This window comes from Rattus rattus, chromosome 13 (assembly GCF_011064425.1).
Source record: "Rattus rattus isolate New Zealand chromosome 13, Rrattus_CSIRO_v1, whole genome shotgun sequence".
NCBI lineage: Eukaryota > Metazoa > Chordata > Mammalia > Rodentia > Muridae > Rattus > Rattus rattus.
In genome coordinates this window covers 32,768,979-32,786,579 of record NC_046166.1, presented here as the reverse complement: position 1 = coordinate 32,786,579, position 17,601 = coordinate 32,768,979, and the positions used below count along the sequence as shown (strand labels likewise).

The 17,601-nt window shown below is 38.4% G+C and overlaps 1 protein-coding gene across 1 annotated transcript in view; it reads right to left on the bottom strand.

The window, feature by feature from the left end:
- Positions 1–11,569, bottom strand: part of Hpgd (15-hydroxyprostaglandin dehydrogenase) — a 31,362-nt gene extending 19,793 nt beyond the window's left edge. The window contains exons 1-3 of the mRNA XM_032918627.1: positions 11,387–11,569; positions 11,036–11,159; positions 7,717–7,823 (exon numbers count right to left, since the gene is read on the bottom strand). Of these exons, the coding sequence (XP_032774518.1) occupies positions 7,717–7,823; positions 11,036–11,159; positions 11,387–11,479 (324 nt within the window). The 5' untranslated portion in view covers positions 11,480–11,569. The remainder of the gene's footprint in view (positions 1–7,716; positions 7,824–11,035; positions 11,160–11,386) is intronic.
- Positions 11,570–17,601: the final 6,032 nt, after the last annotated feature.

Genomic DNA, 17,601 nt, shown 5'->3' with positions numbered 1-17,601 from the left:
TCATCTACATACCTGTTCTGTTTTAGGTTCACTCTGTTCTGTTACCATAACTCCATAGTGTAACTTGAAATCAAATAATGTGATACCTCAACCATCGTTCTCAGGACTGGGATGCCTGTGCAGGGTCTTGTGTTCACTACGTAACCCAAGCTTACCTTGAACTCAAGGCAGTTTTCCTGCCCCATCTTCCTGTGTGCTGGGATTGCAGGCATGACCTATATATTTTATTTATATCAGTGTACATGTTTTTCATGTAACACAGAAGAATAGGACCTCCCTAGAACTAATGTAGACACTGACTACTATAATTCAGTCTGGTAAATTCCATTCTCCCTTATAGTTTTCTGTTTGAGAACAAGCCCAGTTCTAAGTGAGACCCAAGGTTGAAAAGTTGGAGGTAGAAGTAAAGAATAGGATCTGGTGCCATTTTTGTTGTTGTTCTTAAGAAAGATATAAAGAAATGGCTACATTATCCCCTTGACATTGCTAATAAGTGTTCAGACACTGTAAGCACAGACATGCTAACATCATGTGTAAAACAATATGAAACAAGACAGGTTGGTATGGTAAAAGAAGACTGGATTGTACTGACAGCAGTGATTTTCAGTGTCAGATAATCCTATGGCCTTCAGGGTGAGGAAATAACATGATTCTTTCCTAGTTCTAGTTTGAGTGAAGATTTTCTGCCATGTGGACACGGTCTCTAGACATATCTAATACTTTATGTCCTTCCACGCTGAAATGGAGTCATTCTCGTAGTCTAATGTTTTTCTACCCACATCCTGCAGTGGAAATGCTTTCCACATACATTCTGACTTGAAAAAAGAATTTACTACTATAAGAAATAACTCGAGGGAAGATTGATAATACTTTTCCTCTCCCTTTCTCTTTCAGGTCATGCCCTTAAAACATGAAAACTCACTTTTGATACCTTAATTGTTGCTTTATTTATATAGCAACGGATAGGGAATGGTCAATAGTCTGAGACTGAGAGTCCAGGTTAGTGTGTGCCTTTTCATTTTAAAGCATCCTGTCACAGCAAGTGCCCAGGGACACGCCCCTTTCCTAATAGTACTTTTATGACACAGTTGAAAATTCAGTTCATTTAAGGTATTTTCTAGTGAAGTTTGAGAATGATTAAATTGTCACAGTTCCCATTTAAAGGAAAAAGAAAACCGCTATTGGATTACATAAGAAGGAAAGTCTTTTAAAACCTCTTTATTTTATTTTATATGTATGACTGTCTGTCGACAAGTATATGTGCACTACGCAGGTGGCTGGTCCCTCTGAAGGTAGCATCATATCCCTGGATCTGGAGTTATATAGGGTTGTGAGCCTCTATCTGGTGCTGGGGAACAATCCCATATCCTCTGTAAGAGCACTCCAATTCTCTTAACTGTTGAGCCACCTCTCTGGCTGCTTAGTTTTAAAATTTTACAAAGAAAGATTCATTTCCATATTTTCTAGGTGAGTAGGATATTTTCCTCAACCATGTAATTTTAAGAACTGAATAATTTTTTAAGCAAAAGTGTTGTTGGAAGAAACATTAAGTGATATTTAATGTTTGGGTTATACACAAATGGTATTTCGCTTAAGTATTGTAACAATATTTTCCTAGTTCCAGATTACAAACACACACATGTGTGCGCACGCGCGCACGCGCACACACACACACACACACACACACACACACACACACATGAAAATTTAGAAAGATCATAGAACGAAATATTTCTTGTTAGTATTTCTTAGATTTGAGCAATACTTTCTGTTTTGTATTGGACCATTGAATCAAATATGTAGATTAAATTATACATGTCTACATTGAATGGACTATAAGTTAGGTTTGTAGTATTATTTAAAGTACATTTTGAATATGGTTAAAATTCTGTTTTTGACTCCAAGAAAAACATTTTCTTTAAATAGAGAAAAGAGAAATTCTTTAATTGTTGACAAAATGATAATGTTCATTCAATACTTTTGGTTGTGAAGAGACAATTTTTATATATAATCTAAAATTGTAATCATAACCTATTCCAAGTATTAGAAGTTTTTGCTAACTTCAGTATTCTTTAACTTAAACTGTGATTTTCAATTGCCTTTTATTGGGAATAATTCTCTAACAAAGGAAAATTGACAGGTGGCAATATCCTAATTGTGTACTTCCTTTCTCACTAGCCATTGCATATTTTTACAGCACACATACATGATACACATATATGAACATTCAGAAATACAATTTTTTCACTATTAAAATTCCTAATGTGTCATTTATCTCATTTCCATTCACTCTGAGGTAGTTCATAGTTTATGGATTTTATGCTACAATGTAATGAGAATATTCTGGGCTGAATCACACAACTTTGCTTTTTAGGGCCCATGTGTTTTCTCTAGGCTAGTTCCCAAAGAATATTAATAGAGACAATTGTTTTTCTGAAATCCCCCTCACTGTTTAATTTTTCATGTCTAACTTTTTTGATTTAATCTTTCCTGGTCTCAGTGCTAAACACTGTCTTCTGCTTTGCTACAGATATTTATAATTTATCAAACTCTTTCCAGTATACTTCAACACAACTCTCATTGTTATAGAGTATCAATGGGAGCAAATAGTTACTTGTTTCATTTGTCTGGAGTCAACAAAAGGAAACACATTAAGGACAATGCTTCTTTAGGTCAACTAAAGAGAGATGATGAGTAATTAGCCCTTTAATAAAACTATTTTTGCCTCCCCTAAAGTCCCATCCAAGTGCAGCCCCTAGAAGCCATCATAAGATTCTTCTGGGTCTACCCATGTCTCTGAATCCTGACTCAGAAAGAAGTAACTTTTCATTTTTTTCTCTTCCACTTTTCTATTTTGGGTGTTGGCTAAAGTCTAGTCTGCTTTGTCTGATTCTTTGAGATTTTCATTCTTTAATGATACTTTTCCCATCATTTGTCTGGTGTCTGCCATATAGCTGACCTCCACCTGGACTTCACTCAAACAGCATGGCATTTTTCTATTTCTTAAGTTCTCATTGATGGATCCATAATAAACTTATATCTAAAGGTTTTTAAGCAACAAAATTTCTACCTATCCTCTCAATTCATTTCCTTATTAGAAGCATGATTGTGGCAGAGGAATCCACTTTGAATGAAGAAGAGACAGTGTACAAATATGTATTCTGTCACTTAGATGGAAATATGCTTTATTGAATGTCTATGTCATAACACTGGGCTGTATTCACAAAGACTGTGATCCATTTAAGCGTAACTGTCCTTAGAGGCAAGGGGTTTAACTTCTTTCACCAACAGTAAATTCAAGGTCAGATATGTAAATCAAGAGTTCATGAGTTGTTAGATGTAAGACTAAACTTAAGTTTTGACTAATTCCAAATGTGCACCTACCCTCCTGGGGGAGTAGAAACTAGTATTTCTGGAAAGAAAATCGCAACAGCTTTCTATTTTGTTTTTTTTTTATTTAAATATACTAAAAGGTTCAGTATATGTTAATTAAACATCTAAATTAGATTGTATTTCTCATCTGCAGGGAGGTGAATAGTTTATGTTTACTAAAGCTTGAAAATGTTAAAAGAATCACATTATAGAATGGCTCTACCAAGAGTCAAGGTTATGACAGATTTGATCAATAGATTGATCTATTTCTAGAATGAGCTTTTGTGCTTCTGAACATACTCACTCTATCTAGAACCTTTCTGGTGTACTCTGGGGTGTAGGGGGTGTTGTAAATGACACAGCTAAATGACAGTATAGAGAAGCTCAAAAATGACTTGTAAAACAATAGGCTGGAAAATGTTTGAGTGTGTTGCTTGTATGTGAAGGCCAATGAGATTAGCAGAGTGAGGAATAAGAAGGGTGTAATCTTGGCAAGTAATGGGAAGTGCAAGAACACATGGGACAGTTTGGTGGATCACCAAAGAGTGTACTAAAACACAGAGATGTACACGAAACTGTTACACAGTAATTCTTAAAGTATTCCTTGAACTTCTATTCTGTAAGAACACACAAAAAATAATTTTCTGCCTCCAACGAACTTAATTTGAGCTAGTGTTAATAATACATCTAAAAACAATTCCAATAGTATTATCTACTACAGAGTTCTGGGAAAATGGTAGAAATGAAATATGCTGTATGATATTTCTTAGGAGGATGCATTGGAGTAGAGGTATGCAACAATGATATAATGTCTGCTCAGTATATATGAACATTGAACTCAGTCCTTAGTCGGGGTTGGGGGGAAAGGAAATGATGATGTAGGAAAAGAAGGAGGAAGGGGAGGAAAACCTAGGTGATGAAGTTCTTTACTTCAGAGGGTCCTCTCTAATATGGGAGCTAATGGGGGAAGCATTCAGAAGGGAGAAATTTCCTAAGACCAAGGCAAAGAAAATGTATCTAGAGCAGATTTTTTTTTTTGAGAATGTGAATCATAAATAAATATTTACACTTACACTAGCAGTGATAATCAAGTCGGAGAAAAAGGGGTTGGTCAGGGAGTTTGCTGTCTTGTGCGTGCAAGTACAAGAGAAGTAACATATTTTAAAGTTCTGTGTGAGTTTGCAAAGGTCACGGAAGCAATACCTGGAGCTAAGAAGATAGATTATGCCAGCAGGGCCAATGAACAGTTCAGGCTGGCTGAATTTCAATGTGGTAGAGTACAGAAGAGTTAGCTGTATAGTAATGGTCTTAATAAAATTCCCTGAGTCTTCCTGAATTTCCTATTTACAGCTTAAAACATTTTTTTTATAAAAAAGACACAGCTCCCTTTAAAGCAAATATGTTCCTCTTTGATGAATTATCCAAAACCTGGCACTTTGCGACAATAGCTTTGTTATTTCATGTTTTTTATATAAAGTCCTGTCATTGTGTATTGTTTCTCACTCTTGTTTTTTCAGATAAAGAACACAATAACTGTTCATTAGAAATGCACTGAAGATGCCCATTCTAAAGTGATAATAATATTCATAGCATTTATGATAAGACTATTAAAGACATCAGTGATGTTGAAAGAACATATCTGGTGTATTGTTTGTGTTTTCTTAGGAGGATATACAGAAAAAAAAGTCCTCGAGTTTAGTTGTGAATGGAAACTGGCACATGTTTATAAGAAGATACTCAAAATTTTCCAGCTTTCACGTCTTTGTATACTCAAAACTTCTGTTTTATCAAGTAGAAATGAAGTATATTTTAAAATAAGTTTTTAACAGAATAAAAATTTACAGATATCCAATTAATTTACAAAAGGAATAGAAAACTAGTAGAAACACTTATTAATTATAAATGCATAAATAAATGTAAGTGGCTTAAATTTACAAACACTAAAAGAAATATTGTTTCTGGACATAGTTTAATAAACTAATATCTCACAGTATAATATCAAGAGAAGACATTTACCTTGAAAGGTTATTTACATTCTCAAAAGGAAATATGGAAAAGGAGACTTAGGTAAATAAAAATCAAAAGAAAGTAGCACAGAACTAATTTTAAATCTGAAATAAAAGCTTAATCATCACTCTTCTAGACAGAAATATATATGATCAAGGTATAACATAAGGCCAAAGTATAATTGACACAAACCTGAACAGAACCATAAATTTATAACTCTTAAATAGCAGAAGCAGAAATATTAAATTTGTGTTTTCAAGAAAAAAACCCATTGTATATTGAATGTGAATATAACAAGATAAAGTAAGATTTTGAAAGAGAGTAGTATTTTTCTTGATCATAAAATATTTTTTATTTTACTTTTTTTTTTGCCTGGAGCAGAAGGAAATCATATTGATTTTTTGTTGTTTTATTGATTTTGAGTATTTGCTTGCTTCAAGTAAGGGAAGCATACACATGCCCTCAGGCTGCAGAAGAGTAGGAGGGTTTTGGGTTGCTTGGAACTGGAGTCACAGGCAGTTGCAAGCTGCCACTGTGTTCTGGAACTGAATTTGTGTCCTCCGGGAGAACAGCACATACTCTTAAGTGCTGAGCCATTTCTCCAACTCCATCTTGTTCCTGTTTTTAAGTTTGTTATCTCTGAGAAGACACTCATGAAGTAGTACTCTATATTCTCACACATGAAGTGGCCGTGTTGTACTTGACAGCTGGCTGCTTTGGAAATTTGTAAAAATAACTTGAGCCAGGCAAGGGTAAAATACATCTGACATTTTGTTTTAACTACACACTTCTTATGTTTTGTTTTTTATTTTTTTTATTTTGTTTTTATCTTTTTGCAGTGCTGGAGAAAGGTTTAAGTTTAATAGCTTTATGTTTAGGGTATTCATAAAATGTTATAATCAACCCATTTGTGCTACATTGTATGAATTGGAAACTTCATCTTAAAATTATACTTATACTTTACTTCAGAGCTAACTCATCTTCAAATGTTGTGGAAATCACACACAGACACACAGACACAGACACAGACACAGACACAGGCACAGGCACAGGCACAGGCACAGGCACAGACACAGGCACAGGCACAGACACAGGCACAGACACAGGCACAGGCACAGGCACAAACACAAGCACAGACACAGACACAGGCACAGACACAGACACAGACACAGACACAGGCACAGGCACAGTCACAGCACACAGACACAGCCCAGGCACAGACACAGACACAGACACAGACACAGACACAGGCACAGACACAGACACAGACACAGACACAGACACAGGCACAGACACAGACACAGACACAGACACAGACACAGACACAGACACAGACACAGGCACAGACACAGCACAGACACAGGCACAGACACAGACACAGGCACAGACACAGACACAGACACAGGGGACACAGGCACGGGCACAGGCACAGGTACAGTCACAGGCACAGGCACAGACACAGACACAGACACAGGCACAGCACAGACACAGTCACAGCACAGGCACAGGCACAGACACAGACACAGACACAGGCACAGACACAGGCACAGACACAGGCACAGACACAGACACAGGACACAGGCACAGGCACAGACACAGAGAGGAAGGGAAGAAGGCTGGGAAGGGAAGGAGGAGAGGGAGGGAGGAAAGAAGGGAAGGAGAGAGGGGAGGGTGGAGGGAGAAAGGATGAATTTCAGTCTTACTAACTATGAAGTTCAGTTGTCTCTTTAACATTGTTTTATGATCTATTTCCCAAAATTTGAGACTTGTTTTTTAAATAAGTAAGTTGAGTCAGAGTTTAGCAATCTTGACTTAAGGACCAGACAGTGAATACTTTTAGTGTTGCAAACCATAAGGTTTTTGTTACAACATTAAATTCTGCCATTATTACAAAAAGCCAGGCACAGAAATACATAACAATGACTGTAGGGTTGTGTTCTAATAAAACTTTATAGATACTGAAATGGCAGTTTCCCTTATTTTTGTTTTTCTTGTTATTAATTGTTCAGTCACTTAAAATGGTAAAAGTAATTTTTAGCTTAAAGGTTATATGAAAACCAGTGGCAGGTCATTTGCGCCTACAGATTGAGAATGCAATGAACTGTGGTTTTTCCTTATCTCTATCAAATATTTTAAGAGAGATTTTCATAATCACAAACATCAAATATCTTCATATTCACATATTCATATTCATGTTTACTTTCTACTTTTCTGTAACTTCTACTTTTCCTTGTCGAAGGTTATTATTGTTGTTCTATGACTATAATAATAACCTTTTATGTGAAAAGAAGTGATGCTAAATACTTTTAGACAATAAATGAGCCTAATATAGCTTACCAAGTTAATTTGTAGAGTCTGTTCCCAGTTTTTCTCATTGTTCACTCCTGCGTTGTTGACCAAAATATCCAATCTTCCAAAATGGTCTACAACTTTTCTAAAAGTGTCTAAAAAAAGAAAATGAGAGATTTTCATTTTCCATATATGCCTTGAAACCATTTCATGTGAGAGGAAATGAATTTTATTGGTTTTATTTTATGATTTGATTTGATTTGATTTGATTGTTGTACTAGAGCTCAAACTTAGGATTTCTAGGCAAGAGCTTTAGGACATCCCAGGCAAAGAGCTCTAGTAGTTAGCTGTACCCTGGTCATCCCTTAACTTTTATTTTGAATCAGGGACTCATTAAATTTCCTAGATTGTTCCTAAACTTGGAATCCTCATGCTTTAACCTCCCTAGCTGAAATTACAGGCTTGTACCACCAGGTTTGACTAGATATTTAAAGTTTATTTGACCATACGGTAAGAATTAACCTCATAACATGGTTCTTAGTAAGTGATCTGTAGACAGTTTTGTTGCTTAGAGTTACCTGTGTGTTAGAAACATGATATGGTCACCGAATGCCTACTAAATCAGAAACTTACTTCAGCAGATCCTTAGATGATTTGAATGCACATAAGAGTTCTATAATTAATAAGTCGATGGGGGTAAATACTAGAGAAGTGAGCATCCCAAACTAGGAACTATCTGTTTGGGCAGCAATTATCTTTTTCTTCCTAAGAAGTAATTGGAAGTCTTGGGTATAGACTATACACTTTTTGTGTTTATTTACAGCAAGGGTCAAATCCAGGGCCTTTCACACCATAGAAAGTGTTCTAGCACAAGAGCTATGCCTCAAACCCTTCAAATATCCCTTCTTAATTAGCTATATTTTATGTGCGAAGCATTAAACTAACTCAAGAACTCGTGCACTTAAATCCATTATGGCCCTATTTCAGGAATTTCTGGTGTCTACTAAGTAAAGGTTGGCTTTTTATTCAGTTGATTTCATTGTGTTAGTGTTGCTCTCACGTTTACTATTTTGTTCTTCTCTCCTATTGTCATTGCTACTTTACAGTATGGCTTTGTATAAAACAGCATTCAATTGGGAAAATTTTTATAGGTTCCCAGACCTGAATCGCATTCACATCAGTATCTAGCCATATAACAAAGTCTTGAAAACCCCCTATAGCTATTTAAAGTTGGCTTTACCTAACCTTGGGAAACTCGGACTTCTTAAAGCAGCCTCTTATAGACTTCTGTAGAGCCCACAAGTTCCATGGCCATTTTTACTCTCTGTCTATTACGTCAGACTGTAGACAACTATGTTTATTCTTCCCTGTGGAAGGTATGTATTCTCAGACCTGCAAGGGAACACAGGGTTCTTTGAAATAGACAGACCAACTCAAATTTTATCTTGACTGAAATAAATTCATAGAGCTATTAACAACCATCAGGACTATTTGGGGAGACAATTACCATGAAAGATGATTGTTAAGATATATATATATATATATATATATATATATATATATAAATTTTAAAACCATTTCCTAAGTTCCTAAGTATTAAACTTGTTCCAGAAAAAGTCTAGGTTTCACTCTCATTCCTCTGCAAGGATACCACAGTTTTATGGGAGATAAGTTACTGAATACATATATCTGATTTTCTTTAATTTTCTTCCTTTCTGGATGCCACTGCTTAGATTTTTAACCAGTCTCCTATGCCATCTGCTGTCTCATATCTCATTGAGATTTCCGCTCAAGTGACTTAAAAGCTTAGCTCCTTCTGCCATTTGCACGGTGTGATACTCTTTATAATTCATCTGAACGTTCTATGCTGTTTTGGTTTGCTGATTCGCACAGTAACATGTCTAGATGGGCTCTAGGAACCCTTTCCGCTCTGTGTTTTCATGAATCCAATGTATCTTAAACCGTTTGAGAAGTTGTGGGCAACCTTAAGTTCTGAAGTTCCAAGAATCCTTTCCTTTTATGTATGTAGGCCTCTGAACAAGGTATGATAATACCCTTATGATTGACAGATCTTCTGAACCATTTACTATGGGTTTGAGGTTCCTTCACAATCACTTATGTTTAGGGAATATATTCATAGCTGTGATACTCATTTGAAATACTGGCAAAATAACGTGTTAAATACCATGTGTTAAGCCATGTAAGTTATCTATACTGGTTCCTATTCCAGCAGCATGAATGCTGGGACTGGACATGACTGTCACTGAACCTAAAGGATATGTTGTCACTAAAACTTTCCTCTGGCAAAGAATATTCTTTTATGACTGCTCTTAAAGATCTATTCTACTCATTCAGGCTATCTCTACTCTCTCACAGATTAGCATTTTCAGATTTTAATGTTATTCTCTTTAATCCAGGTACCCTTATCTTTAGGTTCACTGTCTCCTAATGAAGCAATGCATTTTTATTCATAGGATATTCTAAGATATAAGAATCCTAAGATCTCAGTATCCTACTGATAGAAATTCCAGTGTGGGACTGGGGAAGTTTTCTGACTTCTGGATTAACAATTTACTTAGTTTCTTAGGATAATGCCTTATGAAGCACTTTTTTTTTTCTACTTTTTTCCCTGGGGAAATTATCCATAGGAAAATTCTTTGAGCCCTCTATATAGCCAGTGTGTATTGCTGATGACAATATTCTTCCTGATGTTTCACAAGCAGATGGATCTATTTTAAGAGATAGCAGAAAAACAGGAAAGTACTGGGGGAAAGCGATAGAGCCTTTTCTTCTTTAATTCTAACATCACACAGTTATTATTTTAAGTGTCATCTTAGAGTGATCTTTAGCCAGAGCAAAGATCTGGCTAAAAGCAATTGGTTTGCCTGGGACCATGACCTGGAACTTGGAGTTTGAAGTGTTTAAGAGAAAGGCATGCTGAATTTGATTGCCATTGGTTACTTCTTCCAGCTCTCTGCTAGCTGCTTGCCACAGTTCCTCAGTCTGTCCCCTCACTGGGTAATTAACTGTAGCAGCACTGTCTTCTGAATACACAAAAGACTTGATTACATTCTGTGCTGCCAAGCGGCTAAAACAAAAGGATTTTTTAGGCAGTCCTGTCTTCTTTTAGTTTTTATGGTCATTGGGTTGTCAGAAAAAAAGAAAAAAACAAAACAAAACAACAACAACAACAACAACAACAACAACAACAAAAACCCACAACAGTTGGAAAGTCGTTGGAGTTAGAAAGCTTTCCCTGAGAGCTCGAAGCTGGCTCTCAGCCTTGTGTGCTCCTACCTGGCAATCTTCAGGTTGCTGCTTGCTTAGGGTGTGTTCCGAGTCTATGGATTGATTCCCCATGTCTTACCTCTCAGTTGTTTTTGGTCAGCCACATCACACTGGATGAACAGTGTCTTCTGAGGTTCGAACTGCTCATCCAGGGCAGCTTTACATTTTACACCTGTCTCAAGATTCCAATCCACCAATGCTACCTACAAACAAGAAAAGAGGGAGCGGGTCTTGGATGAAGGAAACACCAGGAACCAAGCCGCAGGCACAGAAGCAAGGGATAAACAAGACGCTCACTTCTAAGACCTCAGAATGTGCTCATCGAAGTTCGGGTTCTCAGCTAGCAGCATTGGAGGTCTGCTTGTGAGCCTGGAGCTCAGCACCCCAGGGTCTTCGGCGGCGTGAGGGTGGACAGGGAGAAAGTCCTTACCTTGGCACCATGGAGCAGCAGAGCCTCAGTGAAGGCTTTGCCTATGCCTTGAGCCGCGCCGGTCACCAGGGCCACTTTGCCGTTCACGTGCATGGCCGGTCGTGTCTCTGCGGGTGGTGGGCGAGCTCCGCGTCTGAGCGCCGCTGCAGCTTTTATGGCCCCCTCCGTGCGCGTGTGCAGCAGCCCTGGGAGCTCTCTAGCCAGTGGGCGGGGATGAAACTGTCAAACCAGCGCCTAGGAAACCGCCATTGTGTCACCTGCCCCTAAGCACCCGGGTTGGGTCGGCAGGAGGTGATCTTTGCCTTCTAGGCTTTCAGCTGTTGCTGATTCCCCAGCAGGATTTGTTCTCAAGCCTCTGGCTGCGTGAAGACGGTGAGCTAACAGAGGAAGAGCTGAAAGGAAGACAAACTTTCTAAAAAAGTTTCTTGAACTACTCAAAGGCTAATCCTATAGGAGAGGAGAGGCTTGGAAACTTGGATTTCTCCTCACACCCTTAATAAATAGTAAACTACAAGCAAGCAAAGGAAGGAACAAAACCAAAGTTTTTAAGGATGTCACTCTGTGTGTGTGTGTGTGTGTGTGTGTGTGTGTGTGTGTGTGTGTGTGTGTGTATTAAGCTTTTTCACGACTTCTCATCTCATAAACGAATATTGTTATGGGATAGGGTTAAGCAAGGATAAGCCCTTTTATTTACTGATGTTTTGTACAAACATTGAGCATGAGTGTTTAATTTTGCTCTGACCCCAAAAACCTGACTCATATTCCAACGCCAGGGTTTTAAGAGTCTTCTTGGCGTTTCTGTTTCAGATCAGTGTCAATTGTGAGTTATCTTGAATTGTTCTTAGTCATGCCTTCCCTTAGTCTGTCAGTATCAGTGGTAGCTTTGCATATTGTGACTTTGATGGATGCTTACTTGCTGGACCCACCTTGGCCCTTAAGGCTCAGTATCCAGATTTGGATTGGGGTCCCCAGACCTGCAGGCACTGGGGCACTGACACTATGCCAGGGTGACTGTTTACTAGGACACAGGTCCACTGACACTATGCCAGGGTGACTGTTTACTAGGACACAGGTCCACTGATAAAGCACCCTTTCTCACGTTCACTACAGGGCAGGCTTCAAAGTGCATTCTGTCAGTTTAATTCATTGGCATTTATTTTCATACACAAAGAAATCTGAGCACGCCGGGAAGCCCGAGATTAACAGCAGAATGAGTTCTTTGTGTACTTTGCCTGCTTATAGAAGGAAACCTTGGTGAATGTGCCTGGTTCCTCAGGAAAGTATTTAGAGAGACTACGGAGTTGGTGTTAAGCCAACTGGTTTCAAAGTTGCCTTGAAACTAGATCTTGAAAAAAAATGCTGAGAAGATAGGAACATATTTATATCCAGCATTGTATTGAGAAGAGGAAGTAGAGGCACTGTATTTTCATTTTTCTTTATTCTTGAGAACTCCGTGAATGTATACAAGGAAATATGACTTGCTCCCTCCAAGTTTCCTCATATGCCCCGACAGCCCCTCCTCTTATTTTTTAAGTAACCAACCTGCCAAGTTCAGTTAGTCCTACCCTTACGCACTTGGGTGTGGGACTCCGCACTGAAACTCACTAGTGGCCACATTTGAGGGCTTGAGGTTGAAGGAGAATAGCAAAGATAAAAACAATAAGGAGAAAGATAAATAGCAGAAAGCCAGGGCTGATGACATGTACAGCTCCCAGGAAAAGAAAAGGACTTGCACATCTCCACCAGGAAGGATCAGAACTGGGGGTGGGGGGACCTACTGAACTATGAGTGAAGATTTCTGAAGAACAGCAGCTTTGCAGCGCTCAACAGAGAGAAAAAGTCCAAAAACGAAGTGGTTCCTAATGCCTAGTGCTTTCATGGGGCTAACTGCAGCATTTGGCAAAAAGGTCCTGAGTCTGCTAGAGCAGTAAAGCCCGTATGAGTAAATTTAAAAGGCATAGCACCTGGTGCTGAAGCTTTGGGAGAAAGTGATGAAGGGAAAGAGATTGTTTTAGAGTCAAGCCCATCATTACAGAATATGGGCTGGGTAGTCATTGGGGAGGTTAGAAGGAGACTAAGTTTTTCTTTTAAGGAAGGATGAGATAGATTCAGACTAAAAAGACTGGTATCGAGGAGAAGAAAACAGGAGTTTGAGGGTCTACGGGTGAGATTTAAGGTGACCCAGAGGGTGTTGCTCCCTCTATCGTGCCTCAGATTCCTGATTTGTTAAGTAAGAATTAAGCAACACGTGTGAAGCATTACCACAGGGCCTGGCACAGAATAATAGCGCAATAAATATTAATCTTAACAAATTGTTTCTAGATTGGTCATAAATCATACATGTGGGGGTGGGGTGGGGAGCGGGAACTTTTTTTAAAAAGCACATAAGAAGACCTAGGGTTTCAAAATCAGTTCCCCTTAACCTTCCTTACCAATCCCCACTCCCAACTACTTCTTTCAAACCTTGTCTTTTGTGATAGCAATGGCACTTAGGCTGCTGAATTGATCTGCCCTGCAATTTCTGCTTCCCTGCTCAGACCAGAAAAAGTTCTAAAGGCATAGATTGACCCATGTCATCCTACTGTGGTGATTAAAATTCTTTAACTCCAGGGTACTTTTTTATGATGTAATCAACACTGTGCATCTATCCAGTAGCCCCTTGCTATATTCCCAGAAGCAGTATCAGTTACAACATATTCCAGTCTCCACCCTCAAGGCCCTGCCCTGCCAGGCTTGCTCACCTCCGCCACCTCCTCCTCCTCCCTTTCTCTTCACCTGCTTTGGTCTCCAGCTACCAAATCCCTGTCCCGGAAAATCCAGCTCCTGAATGACTGTGATTACTTTATAATCTGAGGACCTTCACAAAATCCTGGCTCCGTTTCTCTGTCTGCCAGTATCTGGCCTAACTCTGTGTGTGTGTGTGTGTATGTGTGTGTGTGTGTTTTCAATGCATGATAGAAGAAGAGAAGCAGAAATAAACAAGAGTTATGCCAGGAGTAGATGGAAAACCTTGCCTAAACATTGTGATTTCAGCAACTGTGGTGATTTTCTTTGCATATTAAGATCAGAAAAACAATGATATATTTTTAATATATTTTGCAAGAAAGGTACACTGTTTTTATAAATATCTTCTAATCATTGTATATTCTTTCCTAAAAAAATAAAAGTGCCCAAACATTCTTTATCCTGTTGATAAATGTTGTTTCTGCTTCCCCGTGACTTGTGAATTGTGTGAATTAATTAACTTTTATTTACATGAGCCACATTTGTCTACCACCCCAGCAAGTTGCTACTAAAAATGTGATTCAAGGCTAAAAAGAAGAGAAATCCAAAGTTTATCACTAATATAACTTTCTGAGAACATTCTTAGGATTGCCTTAGCTTTTAAGCAAGACTTCCAAAATCAAAATACTATGAAATTTAAGAACGGATAATTATTCTCTAGAGAAACACAAGTATTGAATATTTATCATTTACTGGAGGTAGGGTCAGGTAGACATCTCAAAATAGCTAATAGCTTAAACTTCCTGGGGCCACATCCTACACCTATTGCCCCATGACCTACAGAAAGTTGTTTAGAATCCCCACCAGCTTCCTCACCAGCAAAATGAGAATAATAAGGGTACTTACTTCATAAACCTGTTGTGAAGACCATAATAAGTTCGATAAATACAATTCAAGGGCACAGGTCAGTGACTGGTGCACAACACATAAATGCTATTATATTTAAGTACCATACATCCATTATTTATAGCCAAACTCTGAGGTAGTTATTATTGTAAGTTATTTTACAGATGAGAGAAACAGGTTTGGGGAGTCTGGAGAACTTGGTCCAACATGTGCATCACTTACCTAGGAAACTGAAGGAGACAGAAAGCTTGACTTCAGTCTGGCTAATTTTTGAGTAGGACTTTATTTTTTAAAAATAACCATTTCATTTTAATAAAATTATCATGAATGCATTTAACCATAACTAAATATGTTTGGTTAGTTTTATTTGTCCAATGTAAATAATGTAAAATGTAAACAATTTATTCACTGAAATGGACTGCTGTTGTCAGTAGAAGCAGCAACATGAACATCAAAAACAAGAAGGCAATTTGGGATAACTTTGAGGTCTTGACTCTTCTACTTACAACCATCTGCCTTTCTAGAATTCCTGTGCTGGAAACTTAATTCTTAGAGTCATATGCTAATGGCATCTGGGGGGTAGCACCTTTAGAGGTAATTCAGTTTCAAAAGTCATGAGGGTGGGGCTCTGTAAGTAGAGGAAAGTACTTCATTATCCGCACCAAATTCTGCCCGCTTTAAATACAACCTCTCAACCTTAGACTTCCAAAGGATGAGCTTAATAAATGCACCCAGATTCTTCTATTTTATTACAGCAAACTGGACAGAAATTGGACAACATTTTAAGCTATCTAGTTTTATTTATTTATTTTTTTTTTACATTTGGTTATTTTACTTACTTACATTTCAAATGTTATTCCCATTCCTGGTTTCCCCTCCACAAACGTCCTATCCTTTCCCTCCTTCCCCCTGCTTCTATGAGAGAGCTCCCCTGCCCACCCTCCTACTCTCGCCTCACCACCCTAGCATTCCCCTATTCTGGGCTTCCAGCCTCCACAGGACCAAGGGTCTCTCCTCCCATTGATGCCAGATAAGGCCATCTTCTGCTACATATGCAGCTGGAACCATGGGTCTCTCCATGTTGCTGATGCCAAGAACTATTTGCTGACAGGAGCCTGGTATAGCTGTCCCCTGAGAGGCTCTGCCAGAGCATGACCAATAAGGATGCAGATACTTACAGTCAACCATCTGACTGAGCACAGGGACCTCAATGGAGGAGTTAGGGGAAGGATTGAAGGAGCTGAAGGACCAGACCTCTCTCATCCTTCCACCCCCTCACACTCCCCCACCAACCAAGGCTGTCTACTTTTCATGTCTAGTAAATTCCTGTGCTTTACCTCACTTACTCTACTTACCAACCTTATAAGGTAAACATTACTTTTATTTTCATTTGTAGATGAGGAAGTTGAGGCTCAGGGAAGACAAGTTACCTAACCCAAAGTCACCATGAAGTATGGCAACAAATCTGGCTCCTTATTCAAGCCATATGGTCCCAAAGCTATTGTTTTTCTGTGATGCTCAGCTGCCTTACATCCAGGGTTTTATTTTCTATTTTATTTTTAAATTGTTTTAGTTTTTAATGTAGCCTCTTTTCCCTTTTCTAGTAACAGAGAGCTTAGGTCAGTAGTTAAGCATCTTGGATTCTACTTCCTGAGCCATTGAAGGGAGAACAAGTTGTCGTTCCCTGATTTACCCACTACTACCCCTGGCAGTTACTCAGTGATAACGAATTGTTTACAACAGGTTTCTCACTTGATGGTCACATTTCTTTCTGGATTACAAAGACAATAATTAGTTGCAAGCACTAAATGAATGCCTGAGCAAATCACAGTGGTAGATTTCACTTCCAGATTGCAACTTCTTTGCTAGACTCTCTATAGTAATGGTTCTCAAGTTGTTGATAGAGATCCCCTTGGGGAAAATCAAATGACACCTCCACAGGAGTTGTATATCAGATCTCCTGTCTATCAGATATTCTATTCATTACTATTCATAAGAGTAGAAAATTTGCAGTTATAAAATATCAATGAAATAATTTTTATGGTTAGGGGTCACCACAACATGAAGAAGTGTATTATAGGGCAGCAGCGTGAGGAAGGTTGCTCTATAAGAAAGTACTATAGATTTGGGGAGTTTTACATTTCACAGTTCTGGAGGGTCTAAGTTCAATATCAAAATTTAATAAGTTTGAATTTTTTGAGGTCTATTACATAAGCAGTAGCTGCCTTGTACAATGTATATGTTTGGCCAATTTCTTTTGTGGTCAAATGTCTTCATAAAAGGAGATAAGGCTGATTGGATTAGGGTCTGACCTAATGCTTTCATTTTTAGTTAATCACCTTACAAAAAAACCTTAAAATCCAGAGGTTGGGAGGTAGTGGAGAGAAACTGTTTTCTAAAGCAGTCAGGGTGTCATGATCTTTGCAATAATTGGTCAGAGAAGCTACAGTCTTACTATACAGAGTCCAGCAGTGAACAGAAGGGGACCCACCTCTGAAGGAGGAGATATGGACAGGTAATAGATCCTAGGAGAGAGACACTTAATTTTCTTTGAGGGTAAGACCTGCCTTAAGTTGAATCCCTTC